At 42.2% G+C, this 21194-nt stretch overlaps 1 protein-coding gene across 21 annotated transcripts in view; it reads left to right on the top strand.

Moving 5' to 3' along the window:
* The window catches only part of ptprfb (protein tyrosine phosphatase receptor type Fb), a 193427-nt gene that overhangs the window by 69273 nt on the left and 102960 nt on the right, over positions 1–21194 (top strand). For all 21 annotated transcript variants that reach the window (XM_078173083.1, XM_078173079.1, XM_033650737.2 and 18 more), the window contains exons 3-4: positions 11571–11716; positions 14259–14400. In XM_078173083.1, coding sequence (XP_078029209.1) covers positions 11571–11716; positions 14259–14400 — 288 coding nt within the window. The remainder of the gene's footprint in view (positions 1–11570; positions 11717–14258; positions 14401–21194) is intronic.

The raw sequence follows: 21194 nt of genomic DNA, 5'->3' as shown, positions 1-21194 counted from the left end.
TGTAGTGCTGTCAGTGTGAGTTATTTCATTGGCTTTAATAAGCTTTTGATGTATGTGTCTCTTGTCGTGCCTCTCATGTTATAGTCTTGGGTGGCTTTTCATGTGAGGTGCAGCAGGACCAGCAAGGCCTTTGTATCCGCACCTGCTCTTTTCCTCTCCCAGTGGCAGGAGGATTACAATGGGAACATAATTAACTTAATAAGTTTAAAGTGACTTTTTGCATCAAACCACTGTAATGTCACAACCTTTTAGTGCTGTGTTTGTGTCAGATCCATTGTAGTTTTAGTTCTATAGATGATTTTGTAGCTGTTGTGTTTCTTTATTGTCCAATGGCTAGACTACTAAGAGGTTTCCCATGGGTCCACTATGCCACATAATACTCTCGTTTTAGACAGAAATATTCCAAAATAGCCAGTTACGTAGAATATCTCTAAAAAATAACCTAAAAGACAATCTTCATAGATTGATGTGGCAATTTCTAAAGCTCCTACAGTGGACTGATGTGATGGAAGTGCCAAAGTGGTTTTGAGACGAGTGGCCGGGAGGGGGGGGGGGGGGGGGGGGTGGGGGGGGCAGGAAATTGGATTGTATTTTTAAGTGTCCATATGGTCGCCCAGTTCAAAAACTGACAGGGATAGAAATTGATTCTTTTTTAATTAAAAGTAACCATATCCACCTTGGAGAGCCACTTGGAGAGTAATGCAGTTAGCACACAGCTGTGGTCCACACACATCATACGGACAGGCACACTGAGAGAAAGGCCGAGGTGGAGGGAGAGCCAGACAACAGAATATACATTTGGAGAGGGCGGTGGGGAAACAGCAGTATACGTGAGGAAAAACATCTGCAAGATAAAGTGCTGGAGGAATGCAATTTAGAGGTTGGGGAGATCCAATGGGAAGTTGTTTTCATAAGCCAGTGCAGCAATGTCAGGATGGAGGGAGGAAAGGGTCATCGGAGGTTAATTATGTGAGATTAATAGTTTAATTAGGGAGCTCAATAGCAGGTCCAGAGGCAGTCACCCAAACCCTCTGCTGTGTCCTGGATTCGGCAATGCCACAGGACAACAAGAACCGCCAGTGTCCTTCCAGAAAAGGGCAAATGGAGAAAGATATTAAAATTCTGTATTCACGGTGATTGCTTTATTGACATTAGACGCTTCAATACCTCACTGTTACTTAAAACTCATTACATTCTCACTTTATCTTTGGTTACTCTGAATTGAAATAATCCAGTGTTAACAGATTTTTTGAAGGGTTTATGTGAATTTCATTTGCGCCCGTAGAGCTGTTTTGTCAAGGGATGCCCGCAATTAGTCAACAAGATGTGTAAATGCTGCTACTCTTGCTAGACGGTACCAGAATTACCAGTCAATTAAACTTATTTTTTGAGATACCCAGAGGAAAGTGGGAGGAGTTCAAGCATCAGCATGTGGGACTAACCAGCGGCTCTGATCATCAATGACTCTCCCTCCTTCTCCCTTTCATTCACTCACACAAACAAACACACACATGTCTCTCAGACTCAATGGATGGAACCATGGGCATGCTATCAGTACAAGTCTGCAGCTGTCTTAGGGAAGTGTGTCCAAGCCCCACACACACTTGCCCATGTCTTCTTGTTAAGCTAGAGGTGATTTTGGGTGCTTAGGAGATTCAGTCAAGCCTGGACGTGTGTTTGTGTGTTTGTATTTGCATGCACACCCATGCATAAGAACATTACTGCGTTGTGTGTGTTTCTAAATGGAGATGATTTGGGGGCATTAATTACGTAACAAATGAATGTTATTTGTTAACTTTTATTTAGTGAGTTGTTTTGTAGTATAATTTACAATCTTCATAATGCACAGTGCAAAGTGCCACACATTTCAGCTGCATTTAAAATACGATTTGGTCATTGAAAAATGTGATTCGTGATTTCAAGCGGCTATAATATACACAATGTCTTTTTCGTCAATGTTACTGATTAAATTGTGCTCAATTTTGATTGTTTTCTGAGCGTTTTCTTACTTTAAGACCAGTCGACTAGTCTTAGTTGAAACTAATGTTTAAGTGTCAGGGAAATTGGTCATCAGGAACATCCTTAATTTTTTCACACTCTGATCAGAAATTCAAGATAGCTAGCATTAAATAGGTCTTAATCAGGTAATGGAGAGCACATTGCCACACCCATGTATTGTTTACTGTTGTAGCATCCTCCCAGGCGCACTTAAAGGCAACTAACTCAGCTCCAAACAGCCCCTGGACATGGCACAGCATAAAGCATGGTTGGTTCTCAAGTGGGAGCTATTTCATGGGTAAACGGTCATCTTAGATTTTCAAAGATGCTAAATCATAAGGGAAGCAACAAAGAGCCTGTTGGCGTAAAGCCAGAATGTCTTTGTTGTCCCCTGTCCCTACAGTAGCATGATTTAATTTCAACCTCAATTTTGACTAGTGGGGAGTTGAATTACTTAAGACCTCCGGGCTGTGTGGGTGAGAAGATGAGAACAATGGTAGGGGCTCTTTGTGATCTCCGAGGGAGGGCTAATCTAGGGGAGGCAAATTAATGAGGTTAGTGGGGTCGCAGGGGGGTGCGTGGTGATGGATGATGAGCTAACCCCAAATTGGGATCTCTAAAGAAGCTAGAAGCAATCTCAGTGATGAACCCCCCAACCCACCCCCCTCCCGGGATCACTTAACACACTTAACATTTTCCCCACACCGGTCTATTAATGTCAGGGTCCGAACCAAGGTGACCATTGGACTTTACACAGCAACATTAACAAAGCTAGCCCCCCCAATCAGTTACCCAGTTGCCTTTCATACTCCCTCAGCAACTTTACAGAGCAGTTTGGATTTCCATTACAAAGAAGTCACGCTATATTCTTTATTACATATTCAAGCTGCATTCAAAATGCGCTTTGCCTTCTTTGTATTTTGTTTTGCATGCGAGTGTCCCCAGGTTGACACTCTGTTACCCACCCACACACGCCTCCAAATGCAGCAGTCAGTCGTCCTTCACAGTTTCAGAATGGAAAAAAAAAAAAAAACACGTTTAGTTTCATGACAGGGCAAATGAGATCATTTCATCAAATGAACTAAATGAACATCAGAGGTGATGCAGCCCCAGGGTTATGCAGATGAACTGTGTAGTGCAGCTGACACATTAGCAGGCTTGTCTTGTAGGTTAGGGCCACATGCTGCATAAGGAGACAGGGACTGATTTTGCATTTTACATTTGCATTGTCCACATTGTGTGGCAGACTATACATCAGTTGTTTCCAGCTAATGATATGGCGAGTTTCCAACCAGCAAGAAATTATAGCATTGAGAAAGGGACTGGCAAACATATAGTTTAACTTGTATAGCCATAATTTTTATTGAAATAGCATATTTTTCTTGTATAACAGCACAATAAAAGTAGTGTTATCTCAAGAAAGCATAACAAAGAAATCATAGTGTCTGCCTTTGTCTAATGTCTGTTAAAAACTTTCCCTTAAGGAATCAGGTGGGTTGAAAAAAGCGACAGGTAGTGAATCATCTTTGACTAGATTTAGGTTGGGCGCCAGTTTAAATACCACAGGTAATATAAAACCTCAGATTCCCTATCGTGTGATACCAGAAACACCCACATCCTTGCAATCAAAAAGTACACAATGAAGCATTTATCCTTGCATGTTTTTTAAACAGTTGTTTTTTAAATGCCCACTTCAGGCATTGGTCACCAAAGCACAATGTGTGTGTGTGTTCTTTTTTTTTTTTTTTCAAATGTCATAAATTGACTGACAGACAAGAAGAGAGAGAGAGAGCAGACTTGAGAGATGCTTCCCTCGTTCATAATCGGCTTGAGAAGATGAAAGCCATTACATTAATGTTGCTCACACTGGGAAGAGAGGAGTGAAGGGTAATTGCACTTAGAGTTCTTGTTCTTCTTCGCTGTCTTGAATAATTCACTGAAGGCTGGAAGGCCTGATAGAAAGCCCGTCTTCATGGTCCACAAGGGTTTTGAAAGTTTGATGTTTTTCTTTCTCTTTTTCTCTTCTATAGGTTTAGACATTTTGTCTTATGTACAGTATCTCAGAGATGATGAATGACGTCGCTCTTGCGATTTCACCGCCGTTCTGATAAAGCTTAAAAAGCTCCATCAATCTTTGGCCACTACACTATCATTCACAAAAAAGATTATTCGCTTTCTGTGTTATCACTAGTAAATGCTGTGTGAACTGACTGTCAATGAGTGAAACACAACCAGACCATTCAGCAAAAAACTGTTTGAGCAGGTGGAGAAATGAGCGAACTCCATCCATATTCTATAGGTCCTAGTTGCGTTTGAAACCAGGATCCTCTCGGTGTGAAGTGAAACTAGACACTGAACCTTTGTGTCATAAAAGGTTGGGGCTTAACCCTATGGGCCCGAACGACGCATAGTGCCTCCAAATTCACACCTGTTCTTCTCTGTGGATTTTCTCCGCAACTGTGCGTCATAGCGAGAAGCCACGCATATCACGTGAAACACCGGAATCATAGCTTTCTGACAAGACCAAGCACTTGTCGGTAGTCCAATGTTTTCACAGTGAAAAAAAAATGATAAAGTTACACTAAAATTATGCATAACAGAGCTTTCATACAGCTCTGCACACACATTACTCTTGGATGGATTACTCGCAAATGCAGGGTCGCACAGAAATGCCACGCATATCACATGAAAGCGCAGGATCAGAGCTTTCATATGATATCACATACATCATTGTGCTGTCATCCCATCATGCTATAAATCCAGATCAAGTGTCTACAAAATAAAAACCTGACGAATTTCTTTACAATCCATTATACAGATCTTGTTATCAGTCACTTCATATAGTGAGGAATATCGTATCTTACCACGTCTTAGGCTTGCGTGTGTTTCTCCCTGTCTATCCACATTTGTAGTCCGGCATTCAAGATGCAAATATCTCCATATTGTCCAGTTGACACTCCATCAAACTTTGTATGACAAGACCAGCGCACTTCACCTTTGCGCACCCAGACAACTGCAGCCTAATTATGCATGCTGACAGGGCCGTAGTCACCCCCCCCAATGCCCAAAATGTCCCGTCCTGCCCCCCCCCCCCCCCCCCCCCAATATATAACTGAAACTGAAAAACAACAACAAACTTTGTTTACTGCAAACAAAGTGGCAAATATTATCTTGGAGGACATCATTGCACTTGGTTGACTATTTTTCTACAATCTTAGATGTAAATATTGCATGTTTCTTTCAGATAAAACACATTTTTGACTTGTGAATGAGTGAAAAAATACTGGCAATCATGTCCACCTAGCACAAACCACATGTTTTGGACAGCTGTGAAGTGACAGAATGTCCCACCACCATGGTGCCAGATTCCAGAGAGTCTCCCCTCTTCATATATGGCAGAATATGTCTTCTTCCAACTTGCTGTGGTGAGATACATGTAAAAATGTAAGAATTTAGTCACACGGATTTGTTTTTTTCATTGATATAAAAATGAATATAAAATACAGGCACATAGTAGGACATGAAATGATGGCAAATCTGGTTAGCCCAGATTGTCCTGAAAAAAAAAACAAGATATAGCATGTGTATGTAGCCTTTATAATGACTGTGATATGAGCTTAAAAGTAAAGGCAGTAAAAATAGCCCAAAAACACCTAGGGCCCATAGGGTTAAGATATTTAGGTCAAACTACCTGAGCTAAAAGCATTCATACTGTGTCTCACTCCTCTTACTCTTAATATTTAGTTAGTGTCATGGATGTTAAAATTAACTATAGAGACCAAAAGTGTTTTTCTTACCAGGCTGTAAACATATTTATTTCTGCTGTAAAGTTGGGCATTTTAACATGGGTGCCTATGGGGATTGTCTCGCTTTTGGAGCCAGCCTCAAGTGGCCATTAAAAGAACTGCAGTTTTTGGCACTTCAGCTTTGGCTTCATTTTTTGGCCCCAGAGGTTGCTGCTTGGCTAAAATGTGAGCTGCATAGAGCAGAAAAGCAACGCAAAAGCAGCAAGCAAAACACTTCACTCTCATCAAAAACAATTACAAAAGCGGCCCCAGGCTGCTAAAAGGCGCTCTGTCCGCTTTTTATTATTTTGTCCTAGGGTCCCTCCTCATAACTGTGCTATGTACATGTGTCGTTTGGAGGAAGGAATAACAATGCCGATGAGCTGTAAAACAGAAGTGCGACAGCAAACATGATGTTTATTGGTTTAAACAAACAGCCTGAAGTGCAGTTGACTTTATCGGGGTAAATAACTTGCAGGGGAGGCGGCTTTATACGGAATTAATTGCAAACAAGTTGCCTGCTAATGGCCCGAAAAGGCCTTAATGGAAGTGTTCCATTAAAACAACCATTGCTGATGCCATCAGACAAATTTCCACTAAGTGTTGCCTCATGAAAATGATAACTTGCTAATCCATTATTAATAAGAATTAATGGTTTTTCTCTCTGCTGCGTGTGTATCGATCCCTGATATTCTACACCACAGAGTAGCTCTCATTGGGCACTCTGGCAGGCTTGGGAATACACTAATTGTTAGCCACACAAGTGTCATTTACGCGACTCTCCCTGCTGTCTGCATTTATTACAAGCCTTGCTCTGAGGCCCCCGACAAGGATAAAAGAGAAAACTGTAAAGCTGCTTAGGAAACATATCATACAGTAACACTGCTCAGAGTGGGTCAGAACAGCAAAAACTACTTGTGAATAAATATTTTTACTAAACCACTTTCCATTTTATCCAGTCTTTTGAAGGCTCACTTCTGTATGACCCACATTCATTCATTTATTCATCAGACCCATTTTCTTGTGCTGTCCTTGACAAAGTCGTTTACTGTTTGTTGTACATTGACAGTGATTCGTGATTACACGTCCCAACAGCTTCAGATCTATCCAGTGAAAAATAAAACACCTGTAGCCACACTGGAGTTTGGAAACTCCCATACCTTTCATCTCTCTAACAACCTCAGACCCCACAAATACTGCTGCAGGCATTAGGTTTACTGAGAGAAGCTGTTTAATCCCCCACACACAGAGCAATCAGCAGCCTCTAGGCTCCCTCTGTGCTGTCTGAACCAGGGATCTATGCAGATTTATCAATAGCCTGCCCTCAAATTTAAATTTAAAACCAACAAGGCACAAATATGCATGGTTGTGGTTTTAGGTGAGAATACACCTGGTTTGTGTGCACACTACAGTGTAATTGCTAAATATTATGACTTACCACTAATAACTCCTGCTTGATTAAGATAGCACTTTGTATGACGTTTTTGAGCATTAGGCGCCAAAAGGTTTGCATTCATTTCTCTAATGACCCTGTGATTTGTTTAATCAGGCTAATGTCTGTCAGGAGGTGTGGTAGCGTACAAGAAACACCTTATTAGTCCCACAAAATAAGAAAAACAAAAATGTGCTTATTGTTTTTTGCTTTGATTAACTTATTCCAGTCATTAGTTGTAACATGAAAGCCTTTTTGCTCTGCTAACAACAAAAGTGTTTTTTTTTCCCACCACCACCAACCATGCTGCTGCTGTTTGTGAACAGCAGCACTGCTTTGCATGTGGATCACTTTTTCATCTTTCTGATGCATTAATTTGGTAATTAAAACCAAAAGATTGAGTGATTGACTTGTAATCCAGATATGTTTATCTGCTTTGATTCTTATAACCCAGTTTGGGTGTTTACACGATAGCGTCAGTAATTAGAGCAGTGCCTTAATCTTGTTAGTGCGAGTAAACGAAATGTGGTAAATTTTAAATTCTCGTGAGTCGATAACCTCAACCTTGAAATTCTGGCACCTCGCAACCAGCACTGGGCCTGACAGTTGTGGCAGCACTTCCTACACATTCCCAGCGAGAAAAGAGCAGGCGTTACAGTCTTGCATGTCAAGATAGGAGTTTTGAATGTGATATATCAAAGCTTAGAAAAAGTGCACTCAAAGCTTGCAGTCACTGGCTGAGAGAAGGATTTGCATAGGTAGGCTTATGTGTTTTCCACCTCGTCCCTGCCATTGTTTTCATGTGACAACTGCCTGACAGCCAGGAAAATGGGACACAGGCAGAGAAAAGAGGGTCGAGTCTGGATTTTGTCTCTCTAAGAAAAGAACTGACAAGCCCAACAGTTTGATATCCTCACCCGCCAGTGGTGGCACAGTGACGGAGGGACTCAGCAGAGTCTCAGTCCAAATATAAATGCTTCTGCCTTTTCGTTGGAGTGTATTAGGACCACTATTAACCCCGTCCGTAAGTCAGGGGTTGAAGGTCGCCACAGACCTTTTTGAGATTTTGTGATTGAATGCTTGGGGAGATCTGGATTAACGATGGACAGCTCAGAATCTGCCGTAGTTTCGCCGCTGAGTCAAAGGTTAACTGTCGGAATTCAGGGGAAGCGTTTTTTAAGAGGATTAATACGGGAAGGGCTCAGCGAGGGCCAGTTTACCCTTTTCTTCCACTTATCCTGAAAAATCCTTATGATTTCTAAGATCCAGCGCTTCCTCACTTAAATGTTTGTGGCAATACATGGGCTTACATCATTTAATTTGAGGTATGTGCCGAGAACTGTTTAATGCTGCCCGATCCTCCATCTTAGCAACAACGTGAAAAGCCATCACAGCGTGTTAAATGGAACTGCTGTGGACAGATGTTAGCAGGAACTCTTGGAAGTCAGAATGGTGATAATCAGGTCTCGGGGATTCCAACTCAGCACCCAAGCAAGCAGAGACGCATGCTCAGGCATACACTCTTAAGGGCTTATCAGGTTTGAATCATTAGCACAGCCCTCCGCTGCTGCCTGCCTGCATGCGTGTGTGTGTGAGTGTTAGTGTGTGTGATTGTGTGTGTCACAGTCACTCTGACACCATAGAAAACGATTTAGTGCTGTGCTGTTGCAGTCTAAATCTTGTCCCTGGGAGGACGAAAATATCATTCAAATGTCAGGTGGGTTTAGGTACTGTGCAGGGGTCACAGGTCACAGATGGATGGATGGATGTGTTGGATTACAGTGTATCGCCAAGCACGCATAACTGCCTGCTCACACACTACTCACACTGCACTACAGCACACTTCAGCCTATCAGTGTTATGTAAAATGCTGCAGATTTGATTGTGTTTGTCCTTGTTAGTTTATCATGATTGTTTTTTAAACAAAGGACTGTGTTAGCTTTAATCTCTTTTGCTAAAGTGACAGTGATTTGACAGTGACTTCCTCCAAAAAAAAGGTCATGAAATGAGTCATTTCTAGAGTAAATAATATCAGATAAATTCCTGCAATTTAGTTTTTAATGCTGTGAAGAGATGATATCTCTCAGTGCGTTTTTGATGTTAAGTGTATGGTGCCGTTTTAAGGGTATTAACCTCTGTTTGACTGATATTTAAATGTTTATCAGTGCAAGCGCACTGGTAATCTTACATCACTTGAGACATCCAACTTTGTCAGACAGTTGAGTTTGTAGAAAACTTGATTTCAATGTCAGTATTCATTAAACGTATAGAGTTATCAAACTCTTTTAGCTTTATAAAAGAAGAAAAAATATATAGATATACATGTAGATATAGATATATGGACAGGACTCGATGATGTAACTGCTATCTGTGAATATATGCACAGATCCACATGGACACAGTTGTGGATCTGACCAGCTGCAGATTATGTTCAGTATCTTCAGTCAGACATCACTCAATCGCACTTTACAGGTAGAATTATGACCAGGCATAAGAGTTAAGTGAGTGTATGTTAGTATTTCAACAATAAACAAAGTTAATGTGCAGTGCAAGGCAAGCTATCGTCTAACTTCGTTAAACGTTTCCTAGCTGAACTCTATAGTCTGTGCACAGCAGAAATGTGGGCTAACCCTAACCCCTATCTGCATTTTCACTTGGGTGTTAATTTCAGACCCTATTTTTACATTTAGTGTTATTGTGGATACTCAAGTAGTCAATAATTATTTGCTGCAAGTACTTGAATATGGAAATAACTTACAATGCCCACTCCTTATATATGTATGTTTCACTCTGTCATTGACTGTCCTTAAGTGTTTCTTCAGAAGCCACATTAAACATCTCGTATTTCTGCTAGTACCTCTGTCCCTGCACCTAGTTGCATATGAATGTGTATAATCACCTCACATCAAAGCGTTATATATGCACGCACACCACTCTGCCTGCATGCTCTCAGTATCTCTTTTATTGTATACCGCTGTATTGCTCGAAGAAAGCTCCTCTGCAGAGATGTCCCCGAGCAAGGACAGACAGCACCACCTCTCTCCCTCTAGCCAAGTGAGGGCAGAGGTTGACGATATAGCAGGTAGACCTGGAGAATATGCTCACTGAAGGCCCTTTCCGTATCAGGAAGAAGTACAGTGTTATTCTAACTAGATATTGACCCCCCCACATACCCTTTTTCCCCACCGACGTTATATTAGAACACATAAGAGTAAAGAATGGTGGCAGCCACTGCGGGATTTTCCCCAGTGTGTGCTCAGAAAGGGAAGGCTGGCGTCTCCTCTGTGTATACAGCATAATGATTCACCCCTTTGTGTATGTCTCCGCGGGGCGGTCTGCTCGTCACCACCGCGGTTTAGGTGTTCCCCACCTCCCTCTTTAATGACTCTGGAGATGAAACACGAGCTGACGGAGCTGGTAATAAGGACATTGTGTCATGTTGTTGAAGCCAGACTCATATTATGCATGTCTGAGGCTGCAAATAAAGCATAAAGCATGGGAGCTATAGCATGGAGCTAAGGTGCGCTCATAGTAGCACCATGTCAAGTTAGACGGGCTGTCACTGAAACACACACTCCATTGTCCTAAGCACAATGATGTAGGGTGTGGTGCTCGGTAAAAACACCCGGAAGGCAAACAGGGGATCCACGTCAAGAGGTGTTCTCCAAGGTAGTCCACTGTGTTGTTGTAAACACACATCACCTAGGAAGTCACACAGAGGTTACAGATCACTGCATAGTAGTAGCCTTGTTTGGATTTTGGGATGTGCCAACCAGTTTTAATGCCCTATAAAAACAAAAATGGTTTGAATGCTAAGTAACCTGATTAACTCCCAATGTGTCTAATTTACCAGCATGCTGCTTTTCTTTCTTTGTGATTTTTGCAGACATTTTTTTGTGGAAGAGTAGGAGTTTGTCTGCTTATCTCTTTTTATCTATTGGGTTTAATGCAATCCCTCATGTTCAAGAGATAGAACTGCAACATCATTGTCTGTGGGCGACAGACTTTGCCGTTTCAAATGGTGTGTCAAAGCAAAGGGTGAGAAATTCAACATGATACAGTGACAGGCAGGCACACAAAGACTGGATGTTTCTCCCATGACTGAGCTGCAGGTGTGCACAGCAACAATGCCAGTGTGGGTTTTGCCACTGTTGCCTTTGTGTGGAGAAAGTGATACCCATAGATAACCAAGTTTCACATGCCGACGTGACTGGCAGTAGGCAATAACATCACCTTCATCTCTCCCCCCTCCCTTCTGCTCTCCTTCGCCTCTCTCCCTCTCTCCCCGACTTCTTTCCCTCCCTCTTTTTACCACTCTCCATCTCCCTTTGCCCCCTTCGCTCCGGCTCTATCAGGCTTGCCAAGTTTCGTCAAATCCCCAGAGGACCAGACGGGCATCTCGGGCGGAGTTGCGTCGTTTGTGTGCCAGGCCACCGGGGTGCCCAGACCCAGAATCACCTGGATGAAGAAAGGCAAGAAAGTCAGCTCCCAGCGCTTTGAGGTGAGCACTCATGCGTGACTCTCAGATCTCTGAACACTTACACGCACGCACACACACACACACACACACACACACACACACACACATAGACGCACAAACACAAGCAGGAACAAACACAAAACACATGACAAAACATTACAGGCATGAGACTGCCTTTATAACCCTCTCTCATTAACACAGACACACCCACTCATGCGTGCATGCACACAGCGTTTACACAAAACACACACTCACCCAGTGCACATAATCAATCGCCCTGTTATTGAGCATCACACCAACTCTTCTCTTCTCCAAGCGAGACCAGACAGGTCTCCCTTCTCTTTAATCTCCTTCCATCTTGATTTATATAGTCCTCTTCATCTCTTTCAGTCTTTTCACACCCTCATCCTTCCCCTTCTGTTCCTCAGCTCCACCATCGCAAGCCATACATCGCCTTGATGTATTACTTGATGTATTTCCCCTCCCTCTTTTGAACCCATGTGAACAGAAGGAAGTGCCCTAGGTGGGAACTCGTGCTGTTTCTGACCGGCCTTACCTCTGTAACATAATACGGTCGTGATTGCTGTGGTACTATTTGGTTGTACTCCCGGGGCAGATGCATAGAACCGTGTATGGATTCACAACTAAAAAATTCGTACATGCACAAAGATGGAAATGTGCATGCACATTCTTTTTGTCAGATTTATAAAGCTGCATGTTTCTGTTTTATAAATCTCAATTGTGGAGCTGGGTGCACGAGCGTCATTTCCCACTTACAGATGTAGAAATGCCTATTAGTTTGCATAGCGATACTGGTGCCCACTCCTTTTCACATGATCTTGTCACATTGATGAGGTTCTCTAACGGTGCCAGGTGCCTTTACGTACAGCTGTGCATATTTGTAGCATCCATCCCACGATGTCATGACATTTCTGCAAACCCTAAACGCTGTAAAATCTCAGTCATTATGTTTATTTAACACCAGAAGGATGAACCGTGATTCATCCACAATGCACATGTTGAAACTGACTTTACAATTAAGTGCGCCACAATTCAAAAATCCAATTAAACGATCATCAGCAGGGAGATATTGGTTAAATGAAGTTTATAAATGTGCCTTTGATTGATATTTAAAGCAACCCTTACCTTTCTTGCATTTCACACAGCACTTAGAAAAAATTTGAACATCCACAACTCCCGCCTCCCTCCAAAGTCCCATCCTCCTCCTCCTGCAACTCCACCTCCCTCCAAAGTCCTACTCCCCCCTCCTCCATTACGTCCTCATTACGTCTATGATGGACGTAGGCATTGGCATGGTAATGTTAGATACATGGAAGAGGAGGGCGAGTGTAACGTTACAAATGCAACCCTGGAGTTTTAAAACTCAACCAGAGTCAGTGATGACTGATGAGTTTTAGAATAGAAGGTTACAGTGCTAATGTTAGATAGTAGCGTTAACGTTACTAGTAAGTGGAAAAGCACAAGGAAGATAACGTTAATGTTTTCATGTCCAGGGCAGCTCCAGGTGAAACCGTGGTCAACTCAGGTTACTAGTTTATATCCACAAGCGTCCCTGTTACTAGTTTATATTCTCAAGCGTCCCTGTTACTAGCATATTTGTTGTCTCACAGACTCACAGGGTGGAGGGTGTGTGGGGATGTTACGCGAGCAGTTACAACTGTCGGAGGCCTCCACGTGGGGAAGACAGACAGGACAGGAGAAAACTCCGACCAATCATTGCATTCGGTCTGAATGCAGTGATTGGGCGGTGTTTTCTTAGAACCATATGAGAATGGTATAATTATGAGTTTTCATCTCTGGTGGAATTCACTTACATTTCAGTGTGCCATCAGCTTATTAATAGCATTTTAACCTAAACAAAGAAAAGTGTAAAATTTCCAGAAAGGTAAGTGTTGCTTTAACAGAACACAGTGCCGCCCAAAGAAATAATGAGACGATCAGTGAAACTGGCAAACAATCTGATAACAATGTTTTACTATAAGGTTATATATCTCACTTTACATTTAATATTTACTTTAATACCACGCACAGCTATCTCAGTTCAGCCTGTGTGTACACCTGGTCTGAAGCATGCATGAGATGAGCACATTATCACTGCACATTCTTCCTTTATAAACACCAGTTAATGTGTGGAAAGAGGTTTACACATGGTTTTTGTGCCTATGTAACATTTATACATCTGGCCCCTGGTTGGTATTCCTTTATATGATACCTGTTGTGGTTCTGCTGCGCATCACAGTGTTTTTGGATATCATTTCACACTATCATGCACAAGAGGAAATTTTGGCAAATGCAGTGAGAAACAACAGACTTATATTCTACTCCTGAAAAGTCTCAATTTCGCATCAGGGCATAAAAATAGCCTTTGAGGAACTGGAAAAGCCGCACAACTGGCAAATGTTCAATTGTTTCCTCTCTCAGATCAGAAAAACCAAACAAGAAAACCATCTAAACCAATGTCGTTTATATGTTGCAATGAAGTGATATCCTTGGCCCCTAAAAATAACATTCCTGCCCTTTTGCTCTGCTCCGGCTCTCCTAGGTGATTGAGTTTGATGATGGCGCGGGCTCCGTACTGCGGATCCAGCCACTGCGCACACACAGAGACGAAGCCATTTACGAGTGCACGGCCGCCAACAGTGCAGGCGAGATCAACACTAGTGCCAAGCTTACAGTGCTTGAAGGTAAGCTAAGTCTTTTTTTTTTTTTTTTTTTTTTTTGCTTGGTTTCTTTCTCCATCTCGCTTTCACCCTCACTCTGTTCTCTTCCCCTCCTCCTTTTCCTGCTGCTTCTGCTAGTTTTTTTGAAGCTTTTATTCCAATATATCCAAAAGCAAATATGAGTGTTTACCTTAATAATTCATCCATAAACATTTGCAAACTCTGAGGATTCCTTGTATTGGCAGTGTTACGTAGGAGCAGATATATCTTAATGTAAACTCCACATGGTGGGAAAAAAAAGTGCAGGGAATGCATTTTTAAATAAGATAGCATACAGTTCAGCAATTCAGCAAATGTCTGACCTGGAACCCAGATATATTGTAGGAATTATTCGCCCTTTATTGGCTATGATACTATATTTAATTTGTCTTGTATCTCAATAAGTCAGTCAGGCTTGCCCAAAACAGCAAATTAATCCCATAATCAGTTAAAAATAATAATAAATTACCTCATCAGAAGCCTTAAATCATGTCAGTGATGCTTTCTTTATCCAGAGAACTGTAATAAAAATGCTTCAGATGAATGTAGACTACTAGAAGGGCTACCCCTGCATGCCTACAGGCCAGGTTGACTTCCATGGCCCTCCTTCTCCTTCCTGCTTATAGAGTTAATGTATGTGATTTATGTGGACAGACGTTCAGCACCTCTCCCTGCTCAGCCTTCCTTATCACTGAGCTGTGAGCGTGAATTTCTCCCTTAATTGATTGTAATTTTGTCATGTGGTTGCTAGTCACAGCAGGAGTTGATTTCATTAGAAACTTTCAAGAAAAAAAAAAAGCTCCAGAGCTCGCCAGCAGGAGGATTAAGGCCGTCCATAGCCATTACACTGGCATTAAAGCAGATCCCCTCTCATTCAAATACAGCCTTTTCTATCCCCCGTTTGAATCCCATCTTTCTTACACCCACCCGTCCTTTTTTCTCCGTCCACGCTGATTTGATGATATCATCGGCTGGGCTTGCGTAATCTTTCCCGAAGGGACTTTTCTCCTGCGCAAAGAAGGCTTTTCTTCTACCCCTCCTTTGCACTGTATCGTGAGGAACGCTGCACAAACAAACAGCACTAACATGACATAAGCGCACATAAATGAGATGAGATTAATTGCAGTGTTAGTCTTTTTTTGGGGGGGGGCGGGCAATATAGGACACTCAGTTCGGATCCTGTTCGGTAAGTGGAATAGAGAGATGGACAACAGTCTTACTCAACAGTGAGCAACTGTTCTCACCAGCAGACGTGCTTTGCATCCAGCTGACTTCTCTCTGTGATCCTGTGCTCAGTGCTGTAGCTGCTAACCTTGGAGTCAAGTGCCATGCAGACACATGCCATATGATGGATGCTTTTATCTATAGGGCTTTAGTAGTACACAGACACTGCATACATCTCCAGCACGAGAGCCAGACCTTTAACCACAACAGTGTTACCAGCACTGTCTGTGTTTTGGCTTGAACTACATCTGAAAGCACAATTACTATAAAATCTTTAAATGTGAGATAAAATTTGAAGTTTTTGGAGTGCTAACTGTGTCTTTTCCCTAATATGCACCTATTTAAAGCTGCATTAAGAAATACTCTTTATAATAATGTTAAAAAAAAATCCGAAAGAGTAGCTAGTGTTGACGATCCCACATATGATCAACACCTGAATCTGCACGTCTGCGCCTCTGAACCTCTTTAAGCTCATTGTTTTGGTCTGACAAACCAAAACAACGTAGGTTCATATTTTAAAAAAAACTGTGGACAGCTGCTCTTAGCCTACAAGTTCAAGCAAGCTGGTTGTACGCTACCTGTTCAGAATGAACTGGCAGATGGCCAAAGTAAACGAAATACCTGGTGAGGTTGGTCTTAGATGAACATTTAGCACGGCAAGGAGAGACAGATATTTATTTCCAAACTAGGACTTTAGTAGGATGTTGCCAAGAGACTTTTATATCTGCTGGAAGTAAGAAAGCTCTGCCAAAACTAAGAACAGTAACCTCATGAGCTGATAGGCTATGAAGGCTTGTTGCTGTGATAATGTTTTTAGGTTTTTGACCTATTATTGCTAAAAAGAAATCTTCATACAGACTTCATACTATAAATGTAAATATCTGGAAGTGACTGACTAAACAGACAGTTACAAACTGAGGAAGATCTTGGACGTGACAAAGAAATATATTTCTTAAATAAGTAGTTCAGCTTTTGTAAAACGTATTCAAGTAGTTTGTTGTCTTTTTGTGTTATCAGGGGGAGACTCACAAGTGTTGAGGCAGTCACAGAGGCTGGTAGAGAACAGAGCCCCATGTCGTTTTTAATCAGAGTAACTCCTCTGTGGTCCACAACCCTGAGGAAGTGCTGGACAACTTAGTTCATACATGCGCACAAACCCACACACATTCATGCATATTCACTTGCCTAAACACACTCAGCGCAAACTCACACACGCTCATGGAGCAGTGTTGTCAGTTCGGCTCTATTTTTAGACTATTGTTTGTAGCCTAGCGATACATCAAGTTCATATCAGCGGCACTACACGAGAAAACACTGGGGCAGCACCAAACAGACGGAGACTAACGATCCTCTTCCTTAATGGGGCGGTGGTAGCCTGAAGGGTGTGAGAAGTCGGTGTCACGTCAGAATGTTGCCGCTTCGAATCAAATGAAAGAAATCCAGAGAAAGTGACTAAAAAGCCTTCTGAGCTTTTGCAAACTTAAGTCAGTGCAGTACCCTTCAGCAAGGCACAGAACTAGTAAACTTCTCAGTGACCAATTTAAGAAGTGTAGCTGTCACATGTGACTCAACCTTCCTTGAATAAAGGTGGAAAAATGACTTAGTAAGCATAAACTTCCTGTTTTTGCATTCCAAAAGAAAAGCCCCACGCTCTCCGCATGACTTAAAGTACATGTGACTTTGCATCCACATGAAGTTGTCATAATACATTGAGCACTAGCATCCAGAGAGGCAGTGAGAATGGTGAAGTCATTAAAGCACTAAGTCGATCTGGATTATAGGTTTTAGTAGAGCAAAGGAAGGTCGAGCGTTAATTATGATTATTCCATATACTGGCTCTTTATTTTGTTATGCCAATCCTGCAAAATATGGATTACGACAGTCATTTTGGTGCAGCTCTACACGTGCTTTCACTGTGCCTGAAGGTAGAGCTGGAGTGTATAAAGGAAAATGCCAAGGTTCAGAAGTGCATTATAGTGTCTGGATCACTTGCTTGCAATTTTCAGCCTAATTCAATGAGTCCAAGTTAATTTTTTTCCCAGTCCTGTCGGCTTCTTACTGTACGTAATACCAGCAGACCTCTTGAGTTGACTTTAAGGATTTCTTTTGCATAGAAACACAAGTGTGTCAAAATTTGTTGACTTCACTGGCAGTTCGCTTTCTGAGTCAGTGGCTGGGTCAAAGGCTGTCAGAGAATGACTAAGATGAATGTTAAGCAACGTTGTATAAAGATTTCAGGCTGTATAGAAATTGAAGAAGTCTTGACTAGAAAAAGTTGTGTAGAGGATTTTATGTCTGGAGCTGACCAATGGTCCCTGTCTCTTTCTTAACGTGGGCAGATGATCGGAGTTGGATTTGTGACTGTACAGTTTAGCGTGCCACTCACCTGTGGGGTAGTTGCAAAGGCGTGTGTTCACACTGGAGTCAAGTCGGGCTTTTGCACTTTTGCAGTCATGAGTCTCAAGTCATTCTGTAATTCTGTCACGCTGTAACAGCCCTACTCTTTGTTCGTGGCGGTTCTCACGCCCCCGCCCGAGAGGTCACACCGCTGAGACTTACATACGGGCCCAAAGTCAGCTCAGCCATCTCTCATTGTGTGTTCGTCTGTGTGTGTGTGTGTGTGTGTGTGTGTGTGTGTGTGTGAGAGAGAGAGAGGAAAGAGAGAGAGAGACACACACACACATACAGCAGTAGAATGGTAGGAGCAGAGTCGTGTTTCTTTATTGTTGTCACACTGTCATCAGTCACATCTGAGGATCCGTGGCTATAATCATCCTTTTTCACTGTGAGGTTTTGAATAATGGTCTATATGCAAAATTACTTTTCAAATGTACAATCCTTCTTCAACTGTGTCTATGTTAGGGAGAGAGAGAGCCAGTCAGCTGTGTGCAGGTCTGACCTGTATGGATAAATAATGATGCAGACGATGCAGAGACCAGAGGGGGAGGCGTGATTTAGAAATATTGTCGCTGTCAGTCTTTCATTTCCCTTTCTTTTCCTCCCTTTCATTTCGGTTTCTGCCTTCTCATCTCTATAACTTTTTGTATCTGCCCCTTTCTCTGTTTTATCTCTGTATCTCTCTCCGTGTTAAATATAGTGGACAGTGTGGCTTTGACGTTTTAGGATAGTATAAAGAGATGACCAGAGGGAACAATGACTCATTACTTGGGTAACGATGCCGATGTTGTGACCTTGAGCGCCCCTCTTGAATTGAACTGCCTCAGTAAATGTTCAGGTAAATGGTGCTTGTCTCGGTGATGTATGAAATAAACTACTGCCGGCCAGAAAAGACATCTCGGCTCACAACATCAGTCTTAAATGCAGTGTGCTGCCACTTCTCCATGTCAAGGCGATATTTCACATTTTTGCCGCCGTTAACATTTGATGAGCATGTAAAATGTAAAACGCAATGACTCAGATCAAGAAATGACTAAGGTGGTGTCAGAAGCATGTCCTGTGATGACACTAATGGTGATGATAAAACTGATGAGGCTCTGTGGTGCAGTGGGTGCAGTGAATACAGTGGCTGCTCTCACAATTGAAACCAGAGCCAGATTTCTGTTGAAACTGCCTTGAGCGAAATCATTAAAGGTTCATGGTTTAAATTGGCTTCTATCAACAACTGGGGAATTGCAACATTGACAAGTGCTGGGAAAGGCCTACAGCAACCAAGTCATATAACTTATAAATGATAATGCATATTTTCCAAGTGAGAACAAATCAGCAAGATACTTGGTAAGGCGATTCAACAAAAACACATATCGCAGTGATAAAATGCTGTGAAAACATTAATGATGCTTATGCTTCCTTTTATGGCGTGAGAATGAAAAGGCTTGCAGTGCTGTTGTATTGAACCCCAGGAAAGTGAAAATCATAACCTCAATCTGCTTACCCGCTGTAACTTTGAATAGTTTTAGCTAAATTCCCCTCAAATAAGAAGTTTAAGGAAACATAAAATTGTCAAAGTGATATCTGCAGAGCTCCCTGTAACTTGAGATTAGTCCTTAAGTAAGAGCAGAAACTCAGGTATATTCTGTGACTTTTCTGCTGTGCTAGAGAACATTCCCTCGTCCTTTGGGAGACAGCGGACCTGTCTCTAGAAAAAAGGAATGTTATCTAATGGTACCAGATCAAAAGCCCCATCATTACCGGAATCCTCCGCTGTCAGAGCGTGAATTAGAAAGGTTCTCCTTCAGACCAGCTGCACACCTTTTTTGAAGTTCCCCGGCAACTCGTTTCTGAACATGTAATGTCGAGAAAAAAATCTAATTTTTTTGGAAAGGTCAAATGAGAAATATGCAAGGATTCAAAGCTTCTGCAGTGGAGGAAAAAAATAGCCCCTTGCTTGGTGAAAACATGTCAAACATCAAACTCTGGAGTGATACAGCTCCTTGTAATATTAATAGAGTTCTGCCCTACGAGCCCATGTTATGCCTCTCTAATTTTAAGATTGGAAAAGAGGCCATAATTATACACAAGCGTTAGAAACTCATCAGCTTTTGCACACAGTTCAGAAATTTTCAAAATGGAATTCAGTAAAGTGTCCCAGCTTTACCGTGTTGACTGTATTTAGTGGCCCTGTGTTTGGTGGCAGTAAACAAATTATGGCCTCACGGGTTAGAAAAGGCCTTTATTTGCTTGGCATGCATTATATTCCCTGGTGCAGAGGCAAAAAATGACTGCGACACAATGCCAGTAATAAATATCTCAGGAGCCAGGCAAGTGTGGACAACAAACCTGACTGGATAAACAGCATAGAAATCGCATTGCGCCTCTTCCTAGGCAAGATAAATACATACAGAAGCTATATCGCAATGATTTAATACCGAGCCCTGCTCCTCCGACAACTTAATCCTCTCCTTTCCTTCGCGCTATTCAAATCATCCACAATGACCAAAATAAGGTCTGTTGTGTAACTGCTATTCCCCGCACATTACTTTTTCACTCTCTCTGATTCTCTTCTTGAATGCTAGTGGGTTTCTGTAATGTTCTTGCAGCAGTTTTAATAGCTGCTCCCTCATGTTGTTGAAGGAAGTAAGTGGTCAGTTTATGTTTAACGTTACATACTGTAGGCTGTTTATGAAATTGATGCAGGGTGTGAAAGTTTGCTTCAAGTAGAGCAGGTTTGGCTTCCGTCTTCAGGGCAGGGCTGTTATTTGTCACAACACACAGTTGGAATACAGAAGCACAATCTTGCACGCAAACAAAACCATTCAGGGACATGCATCCTGACACACACACACACAAACCCAAACACCCAAATACAGGTGTACCCCCCCTACAGTGTTTCTGAGCTCCATTGTGTCAGTCTGTGTCACAGATTTAATTTCTCCCACCACCTGCTGGCTGGAGGCCCAGCGTCGTAGATCATATCCAGCCTGACAGATACAAACTGCATCTGTCTATGCATGCTTCTCCCAAGGACTCACACAATATGGCAGGCTGGAATCACCCTCCTGGCCACCCAATCTGCATCCTCACATCCTTACTTCCAAGGACTTAGGCATTGTGAGGGGAGGAGGTAGCTTTTTAGGTTCAGTCAGGGTTGTAGCGCC

This window comes from Epinephelus lanceolatus, chromosome 12 (assembly GCF_041903045.1).
Source record: "Epinephelus lanceolatus isolate andai-2023 chromosome 12, ASM4190304v1, whole genome shotgun sequence".
Classification (NCBI taxonomy): domain Eukaryota; kingdom Metazoa; phylum Chordata; class Actinopteri; order Perciformes; family Serranidae; genus Epinephelus; species Epinephelus lanceolatus.
The sequence above is the reverse complement of the archived record's forward strand: the minus strand, read 5'-3'. Positions and strand labels throughout refer to the sequence as shown.